This window comes from Myotis brandtii, unplaced genomic scaffold (genome assembly GCF_000412655.1).
Source record: "Myotis brandtii unplaced genomic scaffold, ASM41265v1 scaffold30, whole genome shotgun sequence".
NCBI classification, from domain to species: Eukaryota; Metazoa; Chordata; class Mammalia; order Chiroptera; family Vespertilionidae; genus Myotis; species Myotis brandtii.
In genome coordinates this window covers 4,957,211-4,981,782 of record NW_005361458.1, presented here as the reverse complement: position 1 = coordinate 4,981,782, position 24,572 = coordinate 4,957,211, and the positions used below count along the sequence as shown (strand labels likewise).

At 39.7% G+C, this 24,572-nt stretch overlaps 1 protein-coding gene across 1 annotated transcript in view; it reads right to left on the bottom strand.

The window, feature by feature from the left end:
• Window positions 1-24,572, bottom strand: part of MPDZ (multiple PDZ domain protein) — a gene marked incomplete at its 3' end in the record, with an annotated part of 147,969 nt that overhangs the window by 17,101 nt on the left and 106,296 nt on the right. Inside the window, exons 22-25 of the mRNA XM_014542364.1 lie at window positions 18,391-18,589; window positions 11,114-11,218; window positions 6,403-6,495; window positions 252-429 (exon numbers count right to left, since the gene is read on the bottom strand). Of these exons, the coding sequence (XP_014397850.1) occupies window positions 252-429; window positions 6,403-6,495; window positions 11,114-11,218; window positions 18,391-18,589 (575 nt within the window). The remainder of the gene's footprint in view (window positions 1-251; window positions 430-6,402; window positions 6,496-11,113; window positions 11,219-18,390; window positions 18,590-24,572) is intronic.

Genomic DNA, 24,572 nt, shown 5'->3' with positions numbered 1-24,572 from the left:
TCTCAGAGCCAATGTTTTAAAACTGGTTGGTTGTACCTTCAAACATCAGTCTATACATCAAGATATATAATCTGTCACCATATTTTGAAGAGAGCAATTATGGGTGGAAAGAAACAAATAAGAAATGCTTTAACTGCGGACACATTTTTCTCTAATGTTTGGTCAAGTAATGGTGTAATGGTGATGATTCCCTTGGTAGAGAGCATGGAAGAGGGCGACGATTTTAGCTCAGAAAGCTCAGTGGAAGGTACCTCAACTATTCTATCTCCAGGTTTCAAGGTTCCATTTTTGCCAGCTGGACTATCTTCAAGAACATGTTTGATGAAAATGCCCCTCATCACTTCACCGTTGCTTAGTCGACTCCCCATCCCTCGTCCACCAACAATGCTGATGCCCAAGGACTTGCTTGGTTCTCTCCAAAGTTCAACCCTGTAAAAAATAAACAAAATGTTAATACATAAAAAAATAAATGAAATAAAAATAAGAAAACAGAGGGGGCAAGTTCATAACACTGGATTTGGCAAATTTTTTTTTTTTAATTTTTAGAAATGACACCAAAAGCAAAGACAACAAAAAGAATAGCCAAACTGGACTTCCACAAAATTAAAAACTTTTGTTTATCTAATGATACTTAGAGTAAAATGGCAACCCACAGAACAGGAGAAAATATTTGCAAATTTCATATGTGATAAGGGATTAATATCCAGAATATATAGAGAAACCCGAAAACTCAAGAACAAAAATAACCTGATTAAAAAATGGGCAAAGGACCTGAATAGACTTTCTCTAAAGAAGATATACAAATGGCCCATAAGCACATGAAAAGATGCTTAACACCACTAATCATTAGGAAAATGCAAATCAAAACTACATTGAGATACCACCTCACACCCATTAGTATGGCTACTTTAAAGAAAAACAAAGAAAATTTGTGCTGGCAAGGAAAATTTAGAGAAACAGAAGAAATCTGTACCCGTGTGCACTGTTGGCAGCAATGTAAAAGCTTGTAGCCACTAGGAAAATGGTATGGACATTCCTCAAAAAATTAAATATAAAGTTACCATATAATGCAGCAATTCCATTTCTGGGTATATACCCAAATTAATTCAAAGCATGGTCTTAAAGAAATATTTCTACAACCACTTTCATGGGAATATTATTCACAATAATGAAAAGGTAGAAGCAACCCAAGTGTCCATGTACAGAGGAATACATAAAAAAAATGGTATATACAAATAATGGTAAATAATTCAGTCTTTAAAAGGAAGGAAATTCTGACACATCCTACAACATAGAATAACCTTGAGAATATCATGCTAAGTGAAATAAGCCAGCTAAGTGAAATAAAGCACAAATACTACATGATTTCACTTAAATGATGTATCTAGTATAGCCACATCTATAAGGACCTAAGAAGAAGGGTGGTTGCTAGAAGGTGGGGGAGGAGGAAGTGGGGAATTATTAAATGATTACAGAGTTTGAATTTTACAATGAAAATAGTTCCATAGAGTGATGGTGTTAATGGTTACACAGCAGTAGGAACATACTTGATGTCACTACTCCGCAGAGTTAAAAATGATTCAAATGGTTAAAAATAATAACTATTTTTAAATTCAATGGAATAAAATGTCTTTATATATTAAGTTTGCAAATATTGCTTGCTCGATTTATTAAAGTTTTGCCAGTAGTAAGACAAGATCGTTTTAAATATTTTCTCAATTATGTTTTATGGGATCTGATAAATACTAATGCATTTCTGAAGCTGATTTTTTAAAGTAAATATCAAACGTACACACTCCAGGCTGGAGCACAAACCAAGGTACCATGTTTCAGGAGTCTATTATTGTAGACATTTAGTAATCAAGAAATTCAGCTACCCCTGAACAGACAGTTCTAAGTTCAGCAACGGAATCAAGAGAAAGAACATTCCTGCACCCACTATGTTGGAAGCTGACGTATGTATAAGTCTTTCTTGCCAGGGCAGATCTGATAACTAACAGTGGCGGACAAGATCCCACATGATCTGATTGATCACACTACCATTTCCATAAAAGCAACTCCCGCCACTCTCCCTTTCCCCTCTCCATTCCAGCAACCACAGCATCTTGCAGGGCCTTCAGTTCAGCAGACATGCTCTCCTGACTGAGGCCTTGGCCCTTGCTACATCTTTTGTCTTGAATGCACTTCATCTACTCACATAATAAACACATGGCCTCATATACAATCATTGCAAATATCTCTAAGAGCTGTGAATGAGCTGAAAATACACATCTAGTGACAAGGTCGGGATATAAGAATAAGCTGATTTGCAGAGAGGTGTTTGGCCAAGATGAGGGAGCAGCTCAGGGGAGTGGAAAGAAACAGTCACCAGGCAGAGAACTCTGAGACAGGCAGACTGCAGTTGGCCTCTGGCAAAAGGAGGACAATACTGGACATTAAGTAGGAGAAGAAAGCACGGCCCAAAAGTGCCCTCTACCTTGACATTTGAGGTGCTCCCAGAGGGGAGGAGAGGTTGGAGCCAGGACTCCAGTGAATGGGGGAGGTCCCAGTAAAAAAGGCAGGGGACAACAGAGCCCCCAGGTGGAGTGAGAGACTGGCTACTGGCCAGACAGTCAGATGATGAGACACTGCTTTGTTCCGTTTTTTTCTTTTTTCTTTACTAGAAATCTATAAACCTAGAGACTCGACCTGTTTAGTTTCAAAGCTCTCACCATGATCCTTGATCTCATGAAATCTTTTTAATAGTTTAAACTATTTAACATGCTCTTCATCACTTCCTTTCAGTCTAGAAATTGTTTAAGACAAAAACCAACACACTTCCTTGTCTCTTTAAAGCGGTTCCTTAAGTAAAATGGCAAAGTAGGGAAGTCAGTAAATTTAGTCACTGTATTTAATATCTAAGAATCCAGAATACATGCGTGGGCCTCCTTAACTCTTCTCTTAAAAAATGAAACAGAGAAAAGAAAAGGAAGAATGAAAGAAAATATCTCCTAGCATTCTCCGTGGTGGGTGTAAATTAAAAAGTGATTTTTATAATTTCCTGATGATAAAAGTAACAGCAGCGGCAAACACTTATTGAGGGCTTACCATGTACTCAGCATTATTATCTGAGTTCCATACACTTTCATTCAATTCCCACATCATCCATGTGGGGTGGACACTCTCATTAGCCCCATCTTACAAAGAGGCGAAGAGGCACAGAGAGGTTAAACAACCTTTGGATAAAAGTACCATATGCTTGTGCAGCTTTGGCACAGAGAGCTAAGGGTTTTCGAATACCCAATGCCTGGAAGAAAGGCTGTGCCAACTGAAAGCACTGGAGAAGATAACGAGAGAGGGACTGCCGACATGACCACAGTGCTGAGGAACCGACTCCTCACCGAATGGACCGGGTAAGCATTCCATGGGTAGAAAAAGAAGACCCCAAAAGAAAAGAAATACTTCATAGAACATATTCGGATTTAGTTTTATGGGAAGATGACAGCCTTTCTTAGACCGAGACAGAGATTTAAATAGGATGAAGTTTAGAAAAGCAGAAGTAAAACAGCTCTGAGGCCAGGCTGCCCATGCTCTGAACAGAGGGTCTCTGGGTCCAAGTCCTGCTTTTTTGCTACTAACAACTGTGGGCCCTCTGCAACCCACTTAGCCTCTCTCTTGCTTTCCTCATCTGTGAAATGGAGCCAAAGAGGCTCTGCATGAGATTGCTGCTGTGATTACTAAATTGATGAAAACATATAAAGTATGAAATGAAGCTTGACACACATGAAACAACCAGTAAGTCTACTATTTCTCTTACTATGATTATGATTCCTGACATAATGTAATTAAGCAATATATAAAATCCACTCCATATGACACATGGGTAAATGTGAGCGCCACCACCTCGATCCTCTTTTACCTACATGTTTATTAACACAAGGCACCATTTTCTACCCATCAGATTGACAAAAACTTTTTTAAAATGATCATAAGATGAAGTAACTAAGGATGTGAGGAAAAGGGAACTCTCTTAAGTTGGAAAACGAAGGAAAATGTGATAGAGCCATCTTGTAAAACAAGTTGACAATTTCTAGGAAAGTAAATTATAAATTTAAATCTATGAACCAGCAATTCCACTTTGGGGTATATACCTAGATAAATTCTCATACATAACTATAAGGAAATTGATATATTTACTGCATATAATTATTATAGTAGCAAATAACTACTAACTACTCAAATATCAATCTGGGAATAAACCGTGGTACAGTCATATATTGAAATGCACTGCAACAACTAAACTGAATGAATTAGGTCTTCAAGAATCAGCATGATAGATCTCCAAAGCACTGGATTGAGAGAGAAAAGTAAACAAGCTGGAAACCGATACAGACAATGACAATCACATGCAAAATAAAACAGGAACACAGATTATTTGCAATTTTAAAATTTACATTTTGCTAAAAAGTATTCTCTATTTCCACACAAAGGGAAATTTTTTGACTGCATGAATAAATGTCCCAGCAGGTTTCCAATGTTATAAAACATATTCATAACACTCACTCCTCATTTACTAAGAGTCCTGGTTATTTTGGTAAGTTTCTATGAACATAATACTCTATGAACTTTCCCCCAAAAGTACCTAATGCTTCTGTAAAGAATATAGAAGAGTGCAGAGTATCTTCTTTAAGATATCTGGAAGCTCCAGACATTCTCTATAAGGTAGCTACCACTTTTAGAGACTTCTCTTAGGCTGACATAAAGGTTAAAAAATTTAGGGCAGAAATTGAAAAGCGTTGCTGAACAGAAGTTACATTAATTTTTTCTCATAAGAATACTTTGTAATGATTCCTGTGTTCAACACTTTCCGTTTGCTTAGTTGTCCGTGATGATGATGACGGTGATTGTTGACAAGGTCAACCACTGAGTCTCATTCTGTACCAGGCACTATACTAAGAATTTTAAATGAATGATCACACTGAATTGTCCCCAAAATGTAAAAGGTTCTATTATTAATCCCACTTTACAAATGAAGTAACTGAGACCTAGCGAAGACTTAGAATCTTGTCTTAGAAAGTGACAAAGTTAGAATTCAAATATAGCTCTGATTACTCCAAACATTTTGCACAGTGCCTTCTAAAAACTACGTTTCCTCCTACAATTTATTAAAACTGTCCAACCGAACTTTTTATTTCCCTGTGATTATTGTCCTCCAACCAAATTCAAGTTTGTCATTATGGTCACCAACTACAAAATAATTTCATCTACTTTCTTTTGCTTCCATGCTCAAATAAGAAACTTAATATCTTATAATACATCTTGCCACAGATCTAGCACTTATATTCTGTTCTATGGGTTATGTAAGAGAGACTATGACTTTTCTAAGTGGACTAAACAGCTTTTCAAGAATTCAGATCAAGAAATCATTTAGAATGGCTGGAAATGCTTAGTTTTTTGTGAAAGCAACTTAAGTTTTTTTTATACTTCAAACGTGACTCAACCTAGAAAATATTTAAATGTGATGGCTGCTGCTTTATATTCATTTGTGAGTAAAGAAAATGATGAAACTGTACTATATCTCCGAAGAGCAGAAATTATTCTCTCTTGTAGAATAAGTATTATTATTGTAGAATATTAAGTATTTACTACTGTAGAATACAGATTAAGTATTTACTAAGTGAAAGGCACAATGTGATGGTCACCTTTACATCTGCTTAGAGGGAGTGTCCAATGATTACCCATATTTTACACTTAATGCAAAATACCTTACATTTTTCTTTAATTACTTTGTGTGTGTCTATATGCTGCATACCTAAGTAAATTACAGCCTTTATGAAGGCAGGATTTATGTCTTATTCTTCCCCGTTAGTCACAAAATCATCTGCTTCTTGTCTGAGTCTATAATCAGAACTCAATAAATTTCTATGAAATGAATGTGAATTCATGTAGCAAGAACACAGAAATGTGGCGTAGTAATGCACGGTGATATATCTGATCATAGTTAGGAAAGTCATCTTTTCTATTATACATGAAATTGAATAACAGCAGCCTGGGGATAACAAGGTTCTTACTGACACACCATCATAAATGCACACGCGTTTTGAATCTATAGTTTGTACAAATGTTAGATAAACTTTAATTAACATTTGATGGTATATTTAAGATTAAACCCTATAGAAAATACCCATTCAAACCACCTATGTATAATTTTCTTTAGTTAATTTTATTTAATCCTACTACATGCCAAACGGTTGCACATGTTAGTTATAACCCTGTGTGATACGTTATCTTCTCCACTGTAACATACATAAGATTATTAAACAACTTGCCCAACATCACAGTATCAAGTGATCATACAGCACTTGAAAGCACACCTCCCTATTTTTAAACACTGAGTGGGCTGAAGACAGAAACAGTCCTTACCGCCTGGGCTGATTCCAATTGCTGTACGCTGCATTTTGAAGTTCACTTTCTTCTCCCTCTCCTTCTTCTCGCTCTGGTAATTCTGGAATGTCTCTGTTAAAAAATTATACAGTGAGTACCCCAAAATCCTAGTAACCCATGCAAGACTGTTCTTTATTGAATTGGCTAAAAAAAAAAAGGCAGAACTGTTTTCTATTTTCACCATACTTGGCCAGTAAGTATACAACATTTTACACTAAGGGGAAAATAAAACCCCTTTAAACAAAAACACACACTTTACATTACAATCAATCTATATATAGTGATGGAAGGAGACTTGCCCTGGGGTGGTAAACACACAATACAATCCAAAAATGATGCGTTGTAGGATTATATACCTGGAACCTGTATAATTTTAATAACCAATGTCCCCCCCATAAATTCAATAAAAAGTAACTTTATTGCTTTTGTAAAAAAAAAAGAATCAATCTATAAGTTAGTCTGAAGATACAGCTGAATACTAAGAGTCTTCTCTAGTCTCTTTCCTAATGATACATGAGTGAATAAAGGAATAAAATGAGAAAGGAATAAATCCTGAATTAAAAAAACAACAACTATTCAACAAGTATTTCTTAACTACACACCATGTGCAGGAAGATTGAAGCTCCCTGTGGGCTATGACCTTGCACTGCCCTTGTTGACAACTCCTGCCCTAAAAGAACTTATCAGTGAGCACGCAGGAGTTCAGCGTCTCTGCTTCCTAGGAATGGACTGATTTCCCTTCGATGGTTGAAGAAAGATGGAAGTGCTTATGGTCCAGCTTCAGCCCATCAGAAGGGCCAGACCCAGAACACTTCACACAGGAAGCAGCCTGCAATGCACCCGAGTTCAGGGTCACTTCTCACGTTCTGCAGGAGTAAAGATTTTGCCAAATGCCAGGCATGTAACAAAATATGTCCAGACAGGCACCATGTAAGAGCAACAGAGGATGGGTAAATCACTTACGGTGTGTCCTATGCTGTTAGTAAAAATTGGATTTTTAGAGAAACATGCTCACATGTTTATTTGAAAGCACAGGCTATAATATTCTGATTCAAAAGTATAATATTCTGATTTTCCATTGACTTTTACAGAAACAGAAAAATCTAAAGAAAGTATACGTTCAAATTTTATCCATCTCCATCGACAGGACTACACAGGACTACTGAACTCAGATGAATCTTTAGACAGTGAGAGCCGAAGTCACTAATCCAACAATCCCCATCCCCCACCCCCACCCCCGTGTTTGAATGTGTTTCACAATATGTCTGGCAAGTAAATGTCCAGGTTTTACTTAAAGTTCTTATTTTTCTCTTTGACTTGAATGTTAGTTTTCAGTTTTCAACTGTTAAAAGGAAGCCTACCGGCCCACAGGTCCTGCCCATTAGTGTGTGTCTGAATTCTTCTCCTGTGCACATTGAGGAACAAGGCTGTGCATGAGGCTGGGGTTCTGCGAGTCTAAGCCTGACAGTGGGTAGGACTGCTAGGAATGGTGGGGGGTGTGTGGGGAGTAAAATGATGCTAAGATGCTCACTGAAAATGAGACAGTCTGAGTGAAGCTTTTATCCAGATGAAACAAGATAGAGAGATGGAAACTAGGACTAACCCTATGGAAACATAACTGGAGAGAATATGACAGAAAAAGCAGCTGTGGAAGACAGACAAGAATAAGAATTTAGAAAGAGGCACTAAAATATTCAGTGACTGCCATGGGGGTGGGGAGGTTTCTCACCCTGAACTCTAGGCTGTGGGAGCTACTCAGAAGCGCTCTGACACAGTGCCTCACGTACTCATGCCTCCTTAGCCATGAGACTAGTATCCTGAATCCCAGTAAAAAGCCTCATTCTCTTCAAAAGATTCTATAGTCTTGAATCCTTTCGCTGACCCAGACACGCTCCTGTAACTGTGCCGACTCTTCTTCACTCGGCCCAGAGAGCAGTCTAGGGCAGTGATGGTGAACCTATGACACGCGTGTCAGAGGTGACACGCGAACTCATTTTTTTGGTTGATTTTTCTTTGTTAAATGGCATTTAAACATATAAAATAAATATCAAAAATATAAGTCTTTGTTTTACTATGGTTGCAAATATCAAAAAATTTCTATATGTGACACGGCACCAGAGTTAAGTTAGGGTTTTTCAAAATGCTGACACACCGAGCTCAAAAGGTTCGCCATCACTGGTCTAGGGGATTCTAGTGCCCTGTGTTCCAGAGAGCAGAATGACCCATTCTCTTCCTACAGCACTCGCTCAGCCCGGAGTGGTGTTGAATACTAACGGCATCTCTGTCAGCTATTATGACTCCCTTTACATGTGTATTTAGCTGCCAGAAATTGGCACAAGGTCACACAGTAAAGTAGCAGTACTGAGCTTTTTTTAAAAAAATATACTTTATTGATTTTTTTACAGAGAGGAAGGGAGAGGGATAGAGAGCTAGAAACATCGATCAGCTGCCTCCTGCACACTCCCTATTGGGTATATGCCCACAACCAAGGTACATGTCCTTGACCAGAATCGAACCCGGGACCCTTGAGTCCGTAGGCCGACGCTCTATCCACTGATCCAAACCAGTTAGGGCGAAGTACTGAGCTTTTAATTGAGACCGTTTTACTACAAAACCTGAGCTCCTAACCTCCATGCTATGCTGCCCACAGTTTTATCTCGGGTTGGGCAATTCTTTCTTTGGATCCAATGGTTCAAAACATGGAGCCTACCTACTCACATCCTAATCTTGGCTCTGTCACGTATTAGCTGTGAAACTTGGCCAAGTCACTCCGCCTCCCTCTGGAGCTGATTCCTACTCTGTAAAATGCAGATCGCTTTGTTTTGAGCACCTTTATATTAATAGCAAATATACTCCCTCTGCAGTGAGGCAGCCATGACAGCGCTGCCCAAGGCAGGCCGCTCTCCTTTCTGTGCTGGGGGAAGCACAGTGCTGAACGTGGCGCTCTCTAACGCATTTTGAGTGCATTTAAGGCCTCAGCCTTTAAAGGAATACGATGCTGCCTTGGCATAGTCTTTAATTAAGCCATTTGAAATGATATTTCAGAGGAACATGGGAGTGACTGCTTTTAGCATTCTGGCAAAAAGCGTCAGGAAGATAGCGTTAACCCTGAGATGGACATTCCAGAGTGGAGTGTGGCTGAGCTCTGTACAGACAGGGTGGAGTGAATACCACTTTTTCCATTAAATTCCCGAGGTCACGGCATTCCTTCCCTTTATTAAACTCCTATCTTCCCTTCAGCACTTTCTGCATTACCATGGTCATGCGCAATTTGCAGAGGAAATAATGATGTCGTATCATGATGCCTGCAGAGTCACTGGACAACAAAGTGCTCTCGGATGTTCTGACTTCCAAGAGAAACCATAGAACTCTTCGGAAGAGCCACAGAAGACCTCAGCGTGCACACAAAGCCATTTCTGCCCTGCAGCATGCTTAAAGAGCAACCTGGTGCTTAGCTGCCAATGCAACTGAAAAACCCGGCCCGCCCGCGGCTGAGAGTGTAACATGGCACATTCTTCCTGGAAAAGCATTAACATTCTTTCTCTCCCTGTGCTGAACTCAGCAGCAGCATCACAACCTAGTTCCTACATTTCCTACGAGGGGGGGGGGGGGAAACACCATTTTCCTGTATTATTTAGAGGTCCTTAATACATTGTGTATCAACAGCATTGAAAAGACACACATTTGCTCTGGCAGGTGTGACTTAGTGGTTAGGTCATGGGTTCGATTCCCAGCCAGGGCACATACCCAGGTTGTGTGTTCAATCTCTGCTCAGGGCACATTTGGAAGGCAACCGATTGATATTTCTTTCTCACATCAATGTTTCTCGCTCCCTCTCCCTTCCTTGCTCTCTAAAATTAATACAAATATATCTTCTGGTGAGGAGTAAAAAATAAGTAAAAGGCATACACTGTGCTTCCTAACATGCATATATACCAAGATGTTCAGCTTAACATTCTCCAAAAATAAAAAATAACCATTACAAATGTTTCTCAATCTGTATGAATGTTAAAAAGAGGAATAAATAAAATTTCTGAAGATCTTTAAAAATACATAAAAAATAGGAAAAAGCATGATAAAATACTACACAAATTGTAGCTTCCAAGAAATTGATGAAACAATATTCATAACTAAGGTGAAATCTCTAAACTCAATATGTTAAAAGTGCTGTATTCAGTAGTATAATTAGAGATTACAGTGGGGCCTTGACTTACGAGTGTCCCGACTAACGAGTTTTTCAAGATACGAGCCTTCTCTCCGCCAATATTTTGCTTTGAGTTGCAAGCTAAAATTCGGGTTACGAGCAAGCTTCAGATACCCCCCCGCTAATTGGCACAGCGAACGTCACAGTGAATGCCACAACATCAGCCCAGCATCACGTGTCTCACTCGTTCACTTTTTGATTTGACATATGAGTAATTTGAGTTACGAGCTCCGTCACAGAACCAATTAAACTCGTAAGTCAAGGCCCCACTGTATTTTAATTTCTTGATTTGAATTTTCATATATTTTCCTAGTTTTCCACAGTATGTCATAATTACTTAAGCACAGGGGAGAAAGGGAAACATTTTCTTAATGTTGAAGAAGGAAAGGAATCCTCTTTCATTGCTAGTCTTCCCTGACTCTAGATTCAAAATTCCATAACCACCTCTATCATTCATCTTTGTAGCAGATTTACTGTTTCATTTACCTGCCAGTGTATGGAGAAAAAATATCCAGTGCCATTATCCCTCCAGATTGCTGTCCCAAGCTTCTTCTAAACTCTTCCAAATGTTCCGCAGGCACGTAAGTAATTCTGCAACAGAACATAACCCATGAAAGCAAAGGGAAGCAAAGTTTTAGCTGACTGTTAGGAAAAGCTTCCAAAATATAGAAATAAATAATACTGCCCCTTTATTCCTGCTTTATCACACAACTCATTTAATCAGCTTACTCGGCAGAGAATCCGAACATCAAAAAGACAATGTATCCTATAGGTAAGAATAACAGAAATTAAATCTCAGATTCTGCTGATAAACTAGGTGCTTTCCAAGAATCATATGGGAGAGGAAAAAAAACAACATTATTAATATTCCCAAATGAGAAGGCTAAAACAACTTTTGGGAATTAGAAAAATCTATAAATTCTTAGGAAAATGACTGTCAGTAATAACACTGATTTCATCCAAAGATTCTTGGTATCCTCAGCAGAAACAAATTAAGCATACACTATTAAAACACTGAGTTTTTATATTATTTTATGTAAATAACTTTATAGTCTTACACAATACTGGTACAGAATTAATTATGGGTATTAACAAGCATTATCAATAGATAAATGTTAGCTCTAATAAGTTATGAACTCTCCCAGTCTGAAGTTAAGACTAACTTTATGGAAAGATGCTCTTACTAATTTGTAGCAACTCCTTATAAGCTCATTTTGGTTTCAGAAGAAAGCCTAGTGCGTACACTTGGACAATCACTTCCTAGTTCAACGAGTATTGGGTGAAAGCCCATAATGTGGAAGGCACTGAGTTAGATGCTGACCACACTATAATGTTCAGAAAATGACGTTTGAAAATGCGAGTTGACTGCTGTCCTAGAAGGCTTTGTAGTTGATACCCTTAAGTGGGCTGTTCCAAGATCCTCAAATTAATGAAAAGGCAAGAGAAATACTGCATTTGAAGCAAGCTCAGCATGTCTGCACAACTAAAAGAATATACAAGAATCATAAAGACGAAAAACCAGCTCTCCATCACCCACCCATAAAGACAGTACATATAAAATCTCAGCACCAGAGCGCAGGATGAAAGCACTGTCTTTCATGTTACAATAAAAGATGAATTACATCAATGTCATAATTACTGAGTAGGGAGGCATGTAATTTCAGACGTAGTGGTTATTCTATAAAGAGTGGCCTCACTCTGTGAGGTCACTGAGATCTGGATTCGGGAGACACAGCGCTGCTGCTCATCAGGAGCGCGATGGGAGCGTAAATCACTACCACTCAATCCAGTATTCTCCATTGCAAAAAGGACACCCTTTTTCATGAGGCTCCTGTAAACTAGAGGCATAACACGAATGTAAGGCAGGGCGCTAACAGGGCCTCGGCGAGCCTCCGCACGGCCGATCACAATTCAGGGGCCCTTGGAAATCTCTTCATGACACTTTTACCTGGAGGATTAAAAACTCAAGCAGAGAGCACAGGTCACTGGGTTTAGGACTAGCCTGGGTGAAAGAGAGGTGCTCTAATTCTGACCCAACTTAATCTATAACAACACCTTTTCTGTGGATTAAAATATACTCAATAGTAAATTCACATTTAGCCCTTCAAAAATAATAAGTTAGAAATACAAAACACCTGGTACTGGAAAAGAAGACTGACGGTATTTTACATAAAAAATAAAGATACACATAAAACCCCAAACCTGCAAAGTCTATTCAAGAAAACAGGTATTATTTCTGAAGATTCAATATAATCAAACACATATAACTAAAACATTTAGAAAAACAGCCAGGAAGAGGGGAGGGGTGGGGGAAGTTAGAACACAAGGGTGAAATAATGATAATCAGTGCAAAGTATTTAATTTTTAACCGGTTTGCGAAGGAAAAGATATTCCTATACTAAACAATATTGAAATGAATTTTCCTCTATACTTGTTAAAAGATGGTTTTCAAAGGGTGAGGGATGGGGAGCTTTACATTTTTCTCATATTTTAGGTAACAGTGATAAAGGGTAAAGAAGGCAGTTTTCATAAATATTTAGCCCAATATACACAGCCCGGCCACCAGAACAAGCATCCCATAATGCAACAGCACATCCAGAGCAAATCACCGAAACTAAATTAGGAACGGTGCAAATAACACGGACACTGCGGATTTTGAGAGCTATGTTAAAAATTCTTACATGTAAACTAACCTTTGGTTAGACATGGAGTGGAAGAAAAAAAAGTAACGTTAGTGATGCCGAAATGCGATATGGCTCCTCACCCAGAGCCTGTGCCTGAACATGCAGCAGGATCACCCCTGACAAAGGAGCTTAAAATCTTAGTAGCTGGAAAATACGATTTTTAAATAGGTTCACAAGCATCAGTGCAATGTGAAACTGTAACAAACCCATAGCTCTGTTGTAATTTATGTCCTTATGTAAAATGAAGAAAAAAAAGAATCCAAAATGTATACCCTGAATCTATGCCTGGCTCTATCCCTGCATCGGGATGGTACAAAAGCATGGAATGGTTTTCACAGACAAGTTGTAACACACAGCCATAATGAGCTTTTTGAATCACCGATACTCACACATAAAAGGGGGCTCAATCGTCAGCAGGTGCTGTAGAAAATCTAGAATGTGAAGCATACGCCGCGGCATCTTTTTACAATGGTGTTAACAAATGTCAATGTCTTGTGCTGAATATGCGATGCATACATATGTAGTTAAAAGTGGGTGCTCCTGGTTGATTTTCCCCTTTCCACCTCCCTCCCCATCTACACCTCCCCCAGAAAAGCATCTGCTCTGTACTGGTGTCTATAGCAATGATTATTAACAAGCATGGGAAAATGTAACTGCAATCAATCTTTTATTCCTTGATCAGGAATTCATCCCACACTTTGGGTTAAGACAGGTGAATTCTGATTCCGCTCGGTAATTATCTGGCAGATGTTATCAGCAGCTGCTGCTAAGCGCAAAACCCTGGCTATTATTACAGAAATATAAGAGCTCCTGGCAAGGTGGAGTGAGAAGTGAAACAGAATGCATTCTGGTGAGGCTTCACATCTGGTTTTCCATAGAAAATAATGGAACCTGGAACTTAAACTGGCTGTTCTTGAACTCTTGAAACTCAAATTAGCTACCCAGGCGTGCACGAATGCACACTCACCATGTTCCTAGCTCTCTATCATAAAAGGCAAAAAAGAAATCTGTGCATTGTCTCAACAAGCAATGCTTTTCCTAAAACCACACAGCCATATAACTGAACCATTAAGTTTTTTTTTTCCTGAGTCCCTCCAATACACTTCTCTACCACCACCCCAGATTAAGCTAAATTTGTAATAAGAAATAAAAGGGAGGAAACAGGAATGGAGCCTAAATCCGGGCAATGACTACAAAGCTTAATTAGCCAGGGGCAATGCATGGTTCCATTCAGAGTAAGGGAGGCCTAGACTTTCCTTTTGGGAGGATTACTCATAGCTTTCAAGGTAATTCTAAACCTTTAGCTTCAGGAAAGCAAGAGATCTGGAAGGCACAGGGCCAAAAACACTTCATGCAAAATGCATGGAACATGCTGCTCAGCCCTGGCCAGACTAAATGGAGATTTGTTTTATCGTTTAGCACATTTTTTTTCCTGAAAAAGGATTATATGATTCTAATTTCTTTCCACCATTCACCCAATGGTCAAACCATAACCATCTGAATCACAGCTACAGTAGGACACTTGAGAAGAAATCAAAGTGTCATGTTATGTTTGGGAGTGTGTTTGTGTGTGTGTGTGTGTGTGTGTGTGTGTGTGTGTGAAAGAGATCGATTGACTGATTGATTTATTGACTGATTTCCAGAGGAGGGAAGGCTTTGGGATTTTCTTCTTTTCTTTTTTTTATTATAAGATACCACAGTACATTTTTGCCTCCTGGGATCTAAAAGCAAGTATTTATAAAGCGAACTCTCTAGACATCCCTCAAGGTCATCATCATGCTACTGTCCACATGAAAGAGTAAATTCTGGTGTTGAGTCAAAGGGTGGGAAAACACACACACACACAAACAACAGCAGTAAATATGAGAAAAGGAGAAAGAAGACTTTTGGTGTTGAAAACATACTGAATACAATTTCTGGAACAGGGTAAATGCACGACTTATGCCAAATCAATGTCACAATGGTCTCATTTTTGGGCTACCTTTGAAGATCTTCAGTAAATTAGAATGGAGGAAAAGGCTAGAACCAAGCACCAATTATGGCACTAAGAGACCTGCATCAGTGCTCCAAGCTCAATGCGGGCATTATCACACAAACAAATCAAGTGATCAGTTACCAGGCCATCTGCATTTTATGCTGCATATAAACTGTATAAGCTAAACCTTTGCCATGAAGAGTCTCCATGTGGATGCATACCATTTATCTTTTAAGCAAAAGAAATGGACATTGGACCACAAGGGATGAGAAAAGTACTTACTGTTTCTCTTTTTTTCTGAGTAGAGAGACACTGATTTTTTAATGATGTTTACTTGCATTCATGTCATTAATAAGATAATTATGGAATAGTCACAAGATTTCATTCCATAAAATAAACGTCAAAAGACATACAAAAATTTGAAAGCCCATTAGTGAAATTCTGCCTGAAAATAATACATTTTTATGAGAGAAGAATCTACTCCAAACAATATATATTTTTCTACTTTTTATTGAAGGCATAATGAAAACCAGATTGAAAATATTGTTTTTCTTACCTAAGCTCTAGAAATATGTACTTTGCAAATGAATAATACAGAATGCAGTCAATAAAATAGCATTCATACAAAAAAGTCTCCCCTAATAGTAACTATTACATTAATTTAAGGTCAGCATTCTTTCCCTGAGCTCTTATTTTACTAGTTTATCCCTTATACAAAAATACAAACATCCAATGATTAAAGCTATAGGGAAAAGTCAAGCTGTTACATGGAAGAGGTACAACAATAAAGTCATGAACTAATTTTAGGTTGGTTCAGAAAATGTTTAATGCCTTAAAAACCAAACCACATATGTAATGTGCATTGGGCGCATTATGGAATTATGGGATATTTTAAGCACTTCCTCACAAAATATCCTATATGACCTACATTCAGACTATATCAACATATTGGTGAATTCCCTTGGATCATGAGGTTCAGCACAGGTAAATTACTCATCCAACTGGCACTGTTTTCTATGGTCTTGTCCATTACTAGCCCTCAAACAACCGGCTTAGTTCTAGGACCCATACAGGTCACATAGGTAGTGCACAATTCCTTATATGGAGGGCCAATCAAAACATCTTTATAAGATTTTAAGAGTGGACCTTCCTCTTCTGTGAGAGATGTCATTATCTCATATCTAAGGTTTTTGCAAAAAAAAAAATCATATAAAAAGTGAAATTAAAAGAGAAAGCAACATTGTTTTAAAATATTTCTTTTAATAGCAGGTATTTATTTATTTCAAGAAATTAAAGAAGTGACTCACTTGAGAAAAGTTAAGTTTCCCCTTTTTAAAAGGGGTGGGTGGATCATACACTGGAGACCCATTCCAGCTGATGTGCAGGACTTCCAGGAATGGCTAGAGTGCTCCCTCCTATTCTAGGGGGAGCTGCAGAATGGGGAGGGACTAGGGGAAGGATCTCTGGAGTATGCCCCCAATACTAGTTGCAGGTCAGCTCCACTTCATTTTTTTGCGATAAATCAGAGCCCTTCTGGGTGATGCTGAGGCTGCTGTACTCCTGGGTTGTTCTGGTCCTTCTCCTTTTGATCTCCCTGAGGGGTTCCATGGGATCTTAGGATTGACTTGTCCTCTCACATCCAACCAGAAGGGGAGGGCCTTTTGGATGGGCGTGTTCTCCGTTTCCTTTCTCTTCCTAAGGGCTTCAGCATGGAGCTGGAAGACTCTCTGGCCTCCATTCTGTTCACTTCCACTGTCTTTACTCAGCCAGGCTGAGATGCAGGGTCCAGCTCTTGGACCTTCTAAGGTCTCTGTAACAGGTCGGCTGGTCATCTCCCTCCTACAACCACACTCGCACTGCACAGGGTGTTACTGCTGCTGCCCCTGGCACTGCACCCTGGTCAGGCCCTGCTGTGCAGGGTTAGGAAAGACAGTGAGTCCCTAAGCACAGAGTGTTTGCATGAAGCATATTGTTGGACTCCTTCCCCACTAGCATAAGCGAGAGAGGTGGCCCCAGACACCTCAGTGACCACGGGAAGGCTCCTGACACTGACCAGGTTGTGGTCACTGGACTCTTCCTGTCCTTTGCCTCCAACACAGGTATGTGCATCATATCACAAGCTGGCAGGGCATGAGTACACGGTAAGCCTCCACTGGCGGTCTCAGGAAGAACACCAAGTCTTCCCAGTGAGCAAACTGATTCTTCCTTTGCATCTGAAGGGGGCATAATTGTAGGTAAAAAGAGCGGCCAGTACAAGCTTCAAGAGGAGTGTTTTCCCTCATGATGGTAGATGGACATCTTTACAGACTTCAAAGGAGGCAGCCTGGTCAGCTCCGAGCTCTTGGCTGACTTGAGTCCCCTTCCCCGGTTGTGGCCATATCTGACACCAACTGCACAGCTGACACCAGGGGGTGCCAGCAGCATGACATCAGTACTGGGAGCCGGGGCTGGTGCAAGCGGTGCCCACAGTGACCATTCGCACACTGTGTGCACGTTGATCACTCTTTCTCTCTTGCTGACCTGGATGAAGTTGCTCTCAAACATGGGAATGTGCTGGAACAGGCGCATGCATCCTTGCTGCAGCTGCCCCATGGAACCGCGGAACACGAGCAGCACGACAGGTGGCTGCCGTGGGCGCCACCCTCCCACAGCTTCCTGCTGCTACTCATGTCTGTCTTTCATTAAGACCATTGCACATCCTCTCTGGAATCTCCACCTGGGTCTGAACCGCAGCCCCTCGGGGCCGCCTTTAAGCTTTTGCTGTCTATTATGGCCTATAGCCCTCACACATAGCACCGTGTCCTCATGTCCACAGCTGCCTCCACAGGAAGGGGCAGCGTCCTCCTGCAAACAGCCACCCATCCAGGAGCCGAGAGTGCAAGGCATGCATGCTCAGTCCTAAAATATTTCAACACTGTTATCTTAAAAACAATCAAAAATCAAGAACTATTCAGGAATAGTCAAACCTGTAAGTGATTTATATTAAATAATTATGTAGTTTTTGTATATCAAGTAGAAATGTATTTGGGGGGAAAAACACCTCTGATTAATGAACTGAAATTCCTGAATTTCCCAAGCCAAACTGGGGTCCCAATGATGCTTACTTAATGTCAGGCCCAATGAGGGAATGTCTTCTCAACATGGCTCGTGCCTGGGCGTTGGTTAAACTGATAGTAGATTCTTCATTAATAGACAAGATGCAGTCCCCAACAGCAATCCGGCCATCTCGACTAATGGCACCTCCATGAATAATGCTTCGGACAATCACCCCCAAGCCATCTTTGTTAGCGCTTACTGTCATCCCTATGGTAATGGAGGAACACAGATATGGATTAAATTTGCAATTTTCAAATTCACTTTTATTTGAAAGTCACATAATCCCTATGAATTAGCACTAATTTTTCAAGCCAATAAAAAACAAAATGAAAGACACACTAGAGTGAATGTATTTTAGGCGAACTGGTGTGTTACCCCTTATATAGAAAGCTCTCCCAGGGAGCATGTTTTCACAATATCAAATCAATTTCACAACAGGAGTCCATCTTATATGTATAAGAGAATAAAAAACAGGACCATGAATGGAAAATTAGTTCAATACATCAAGAAACTCTGTGCTACTACTTTATTCCCAAATCATTTGTTCATTCAGTATAGACTTCTTATATGCTTACTATGTGCCAAATACTATGTTGGTGGCTTGAGATAAAAAAGCGTAACAGAATTCCTAACATCAAGAAGCTTGTATTAAGTCCTATCCTCAGTGCCTATCACAGTGCCTGTTGAACTAAGCTGATGTGAACTTAATACTAATCTACTCCCATTTTATCTCCAAATCTGAATTTCTGTAAGCTCCAGATCTGGATACTTAATTGCCCTCCTGACATGCACCCTGGATGCATAACAGGAAGTGCACCTTCGTACGCATAAAACTGAATCCCCAGGCTTCTACCTCCCCTTGTTTCTCCATGTCTTCCCCTTTTTGGGGTTGACACTACAACACTGCTCTCCATTGCTTCAAGCAGACATGTTGAAATCAATCTTGATTCCTACCTCTTTCTCACCCTTTATTCTTTTTTTATTGTTTTATTGCTTAAAGTATTACAAAGGGTATTACATATGTGTCCTTTTTTTTTCTTAATCCATCACCTCAATCTTGATTCCTACCTCTTTCTCACCCTTTATTCTTAATCCATCACCCAGTCCTGTTATTTCTATCTCCAGAACTTATCCTGAATCCTTGCATCTTTCTCCATTTCATTACTAACCCTAGACTAGGCTAGCACTTTCTCTTGCCACACTTTTCAAAACAGCCTCCTGTTTGGCTTCCAGTGCATTTTTCTTAGCAGACAGAGATGACAAATCACATCACTCCCTTGGTAACAACCCTTTAATAACCTGTTATGCTAACATACAACACACCTACTTGCACAGTCTTTGGGCCAGGTGTCCTGGCCCTCTGAACATGCACCCTTCCTTGTTCAATGTCCTCCTTGGCTCCCTGTGTTCCAGCAACTATGCTTCAGAAATTCACCTGGTCTCTCCCCATGTCAGAGGGACCGACAGCCTCTCAGCAGCTCCTGCACAGCTAACTCCTCACTTCAATATCACTTCCTCAAAAATGACATTCACAACAAGCCTCACCCGAATTTATAATCCCTTCTCACCCTACCCTCACTCTACTCCTTCAAAAATATAAAACCTTTTAAATTATGTTAACACATTCTGTAAAATAATGTTAATTCACTTCAATCAAGTGCTAGAAGTTCCTTCCAAAACAAGATAACATAACTAAACCAGGTAAGGAGAGTATTTATAACAACTTTTTTCTGAGGAAAGTGACAATTCCCTCTTTAAATATTTATTTATTTTTGGAAAAAAACACAAAGTAATACTTTCTGACTAAAGATTAATTCTAATTATACAAAATTAGATATATTTTTTAAATATTTTGAAAGAACAACCCTGACTACAATTTGCTTATAGCCTTAGATTTCATGCCTGGATATGAGGAATCCAGGCTATTAGATATCATTTTCTGACAGAAATGAACCATTATGAAATGAATTCAAAATATTCTTTTAAGACTCACACTAATGATTTTTAAATGCATTGTCATGAAGGAAACATCTCTGTTGATCATAAGCGAACAAACATGTTTAGACGCTGTTTCATCCCAGGTGGGTCTCTTATGAGCAAAGAGGCTGGCCTGAAATGTTTCAACAGGTTCTCTAGTTTGCTCTGATGCTGCCACCCTTCGCACTAAGCTCCACCAATGTACTACAGTGACATCCAAATGCATGACTATAAAACAAAATTTCACTCAGTGGCCCATACTGGGACTCCAACACTTCATCTTGTTCTCACTAGCACCAGGCACTCTACAACACAGCAAGCCACACATTTGGGGCAGACATCATGAGTTATGGTCCACATGACCTCTAACTTCATTTTTAATGGCATCTTTAACTCCCAGCTCCAGCAGCTATTACGCTGTCATAAACCAAGACATAGACATCAGTTGTCTCAGCTTGTATTTTCCTTTTGCCAAATGATCATTTTCAGGGTTCAACAACTGCAAGGTAATCTCCATTAACTAGATTTTGATTGTAACTTATAAGATCTCCCAATTTCTTCTGGGAGGAAGAATAGTAGGAATAGCCTAAATCGTATACTGTAGAACTAGAGAACTGGTTCCAAATTGGAGTTCCACCACTTGTAATCAGTGTGGCCTCGGGCAACTGACTTAACCTCACACTAGATCTCATTTTATCATTTTACTCATCTGTAAAATGGGGATAATGCCTATTTTTAGGGTTGTATTAAATGAGAAAATAAGTACATAATAAAAACTTATGTAGAATACCTTTCAAAGTCCCCAACCCAAAGTGCTCAACAAAGTACAAAACATAAACAAATGACATCTCACAAAATATATTTAAGATGCCTCTCTATGCTAATCAACAGCTACATTGCTCTCTAAGGGCTCAAGAAAAACATAATTCAGCTTCACAATGACACTTGTTATCACAGAAATCTCCATGTAGCCTTGGGTAACTCAAGCACTGATGTGTATTGTGTAGTATGTGAAAACCAGAGAGAGACTGAAGTTTGAGTTCTGATTCCATCTCCTAAAGACTGAGCACTTTCAGAAAAATGAGTGAGTCTGTTTATGTTTCTGTACCTAATCTGTGAACAGAGGATTGATCTTTCTTTCCCTTCTACCTTATTACCTTCAAGTCCTAATACAACATATCTACAGAAATGAGAACAGACATACCAAAAATCATTAAGATTAAAAGTTTAAAAGGTCACTATATGCATGTGTACATATCTGCATATATTTGCATATGACATTTCCTCCCTAAATTTAACAGAGTTAAAAAAAGTGATTCGTGAAATCAAAGCAAATGGATTATGACAACTTTTACAGAACCTATCCAGAAAACAAAACCTAAAAACAAGCTCATGTAAGTTAAGGGGAGACTGTGAACCTAGAAAAAGTGTTCAGTTGTTCATTGATAGACCTTTCATAACACACTCACCTATCAGCACAAAGCAAGCCTCTACTTGGATTTTCTAAAATACTATCACATTTCTTGTTACTTCAAGTTGTAAAGGCAGCAACTTCCTACATTAAAAGCTTAAATGGTTGCTTTAATAAAATTACTTTAATGTTTTACGCAGATTTTAAAAATAGGCCTTTTTCTCAATTCCTTTACATTTAGTTACTCTAAGTGCTGCAGAAATCTGAATAGTGAACATCTCCTGTCAAATAAGACAACAGAGAAATGTTCTTGCTTTACCAAAGTGAATTTGAACTCCAAAATGCTGTGCCTCGGGAAATGGCACATCCAGGAAAAGGTCTATCTACATTTTGAGTATGTAAATAAATTCACATGAATCACAAAAGTAAAACTAAAAGTTACTTCTATTTATATTAAAACTAGTGGCCCGGTGCATGGATTCGTGCACATTGAAAGTAAATTATTTAGAAGAAATATTTTAATATTGCTATTCGCCCTTTCTCTATAATAGAAGTGTCAACCAAATTCACAATCGACAATGGCAGATGGAAACAGATGTGCACAACTGGTGCCAGTGAGAGCTTCATATGTATTGCGCTTGCACAAGTCAACTTAGCCTTTTATAGATATAAACCTGTTTAATTACACCTACTTTCTAATTTAGATAAACTTTTTCCAGCCCAGTGAAGCCCCCCCACTTCTCTTCAGGTAATTGTCAGCAACACAGCAGTAAATATCAACACGAAGCAGATTATTATTGTAGATCACTCAGGGAGAACAAAGGGTAAAATATTTAACTGCAGCAATGTTTGACTATATTCTTCCCAGTGAGAAAACCTGAAGTTATTTTCAAGGTCCACCATTTCTTACTTCTTTTCAGTCAGGCCAAGTGTCTAAACTTTCTAAATATCCATTTTCCGGCTCGTGAAAAGAAAATAGGATTCCAACGAGTCTCCTATCTACCTACTCCAGGACTTCTGTGAGGATCAAATGAGATGAGGCACAGGAAAACACAGACATTTGGTTAAAGTGTAAAATGTTTCCACCTGTGTTTCTGGAACTCCAAGGAGGCTAGTTGCTACGGAGAGGAAGCTGGGCGTTGCCATGTGATGTCATTACCCGGCACCCACACGACCGTTTCAGGGGTGGGCTGGGCTATTGGCTGCATTTTGCGCCATGGGGTCTTGGCAGCCTCGGCTGCGATTTGGTGGGCTGTCACTCCAGGGTGGTGACAGGGCCTGTGTCTCACTTGGGGGAAGCCAAGTGTTGCTTTCTGGGGGCCAAGTCTGCAGTGCCATTTCTCTATGCATGTCACAGCAGCTCCTACATTAAGCGTCTGCCCCCTGATGGTCAGTGTGCGTCATAGCGACTGGTTGGAAGGTGGGAAGGACACTTAGCATATTATCCTTTTATATAGATAGATTTGGTTAATAAGCTAGTGGCACTATGTTTGCCACTTCTAGGTTTAGTCACACACAGCAAATGAAAGGATTCTCTTATACTTTAATTTTAAAATCAAGCTACTGAGGTTTAAATGGATTTTCTGATATGACAGAAAGCCAAGACACTTCACCTTTCACTATTTTCCCCCCCAAGAGATTAATCATAATTAGTATATTTTAAAAATCAAAACTTAAAAGCTATGGTGGAATCACCTTAAGTGAGTCCAACAACAGATAAATGAATAAACAACCTGTGGTTGCTCTGGCCAGTGTGGCTCAGTTGGTTGAGTATCACCCAGTGCACTGAGAGGTAGCCAGTTAGATTCCTGGTCAGGGCACATGCCCGGGGTTGCAGGCTCATTCCCAGGTAGGAGGTATGCTGGAGGCAGCCAGTCAATATTTCTCTCTCTCTCCTCTTCCCTTGCTCTCGCTCTAAAAAATCAATTAAAAAAATGGTATGTGTGTTTATTTATATATATAATGAAATATTCTACCTTCATAAGGAGGAAATCCTGACACATGCTGCAACATAGAACCTTGAGGGCATTATGCTAAGTGAAATATGCCAGTCACAATAAGACAAATACTCTATGATTTCACTTACATGATGTACCAAGAGTAGTCAAAATGTATAGGAACAGATGATAGAATAATAGTTGCTAGGAGGTAGGGGACAGGGGAAAATGGGAGTTATCTACACTAATAAAAGAGAAACATGGTAATTGGCGTACAACCGCTACCCTTTTCATTGGCTAATCAGTGAGTATATGCAAATTAACTGTCAGCCAAGATGGCAGCCGGCAGCCAGGCACTGAAGCGAGCAGGGAGGCTTGCTTGCTGCAGACTCCAACGTTCACCGCCTCACTTGCCGGCCTCTCAGTTGCAACTCTAAGCAACTATATACTATGTTGCAAATAAGAAGCTAAACAAAACCCCAGAAAAGGGCTTCCATTCAGCCGGGCTCGGACCGCAACATTGTATCTATGTTTTCAGCAGCGAGGCCTCAGAGCTAAAGCTGGCCCAGAAAAAAAAAAAAAAAAAGAGAAGAAAACAAGGAGCGGTTGGAAGCTTTAGTCACTCGCCAGCCGGAAAACAGCCCTCAGCCCCTCACCCAGACTGGCCAGGCACCCCAGTGGGGACCCCCACCCTGATCCAGGACACCCTTCAGGGCAAACCAGCCAGCCCCTACCCATGCACCAGGCCTCTATCCTATATAGTAAAAGGGTAATATGCCTCCCAGCACCGGGATCAGCGGAGCAGCGAGGCTCCCGGCACCGGGATCAGCATGACAGGGGACAGCGCCCAAACCCCCTGATCGCC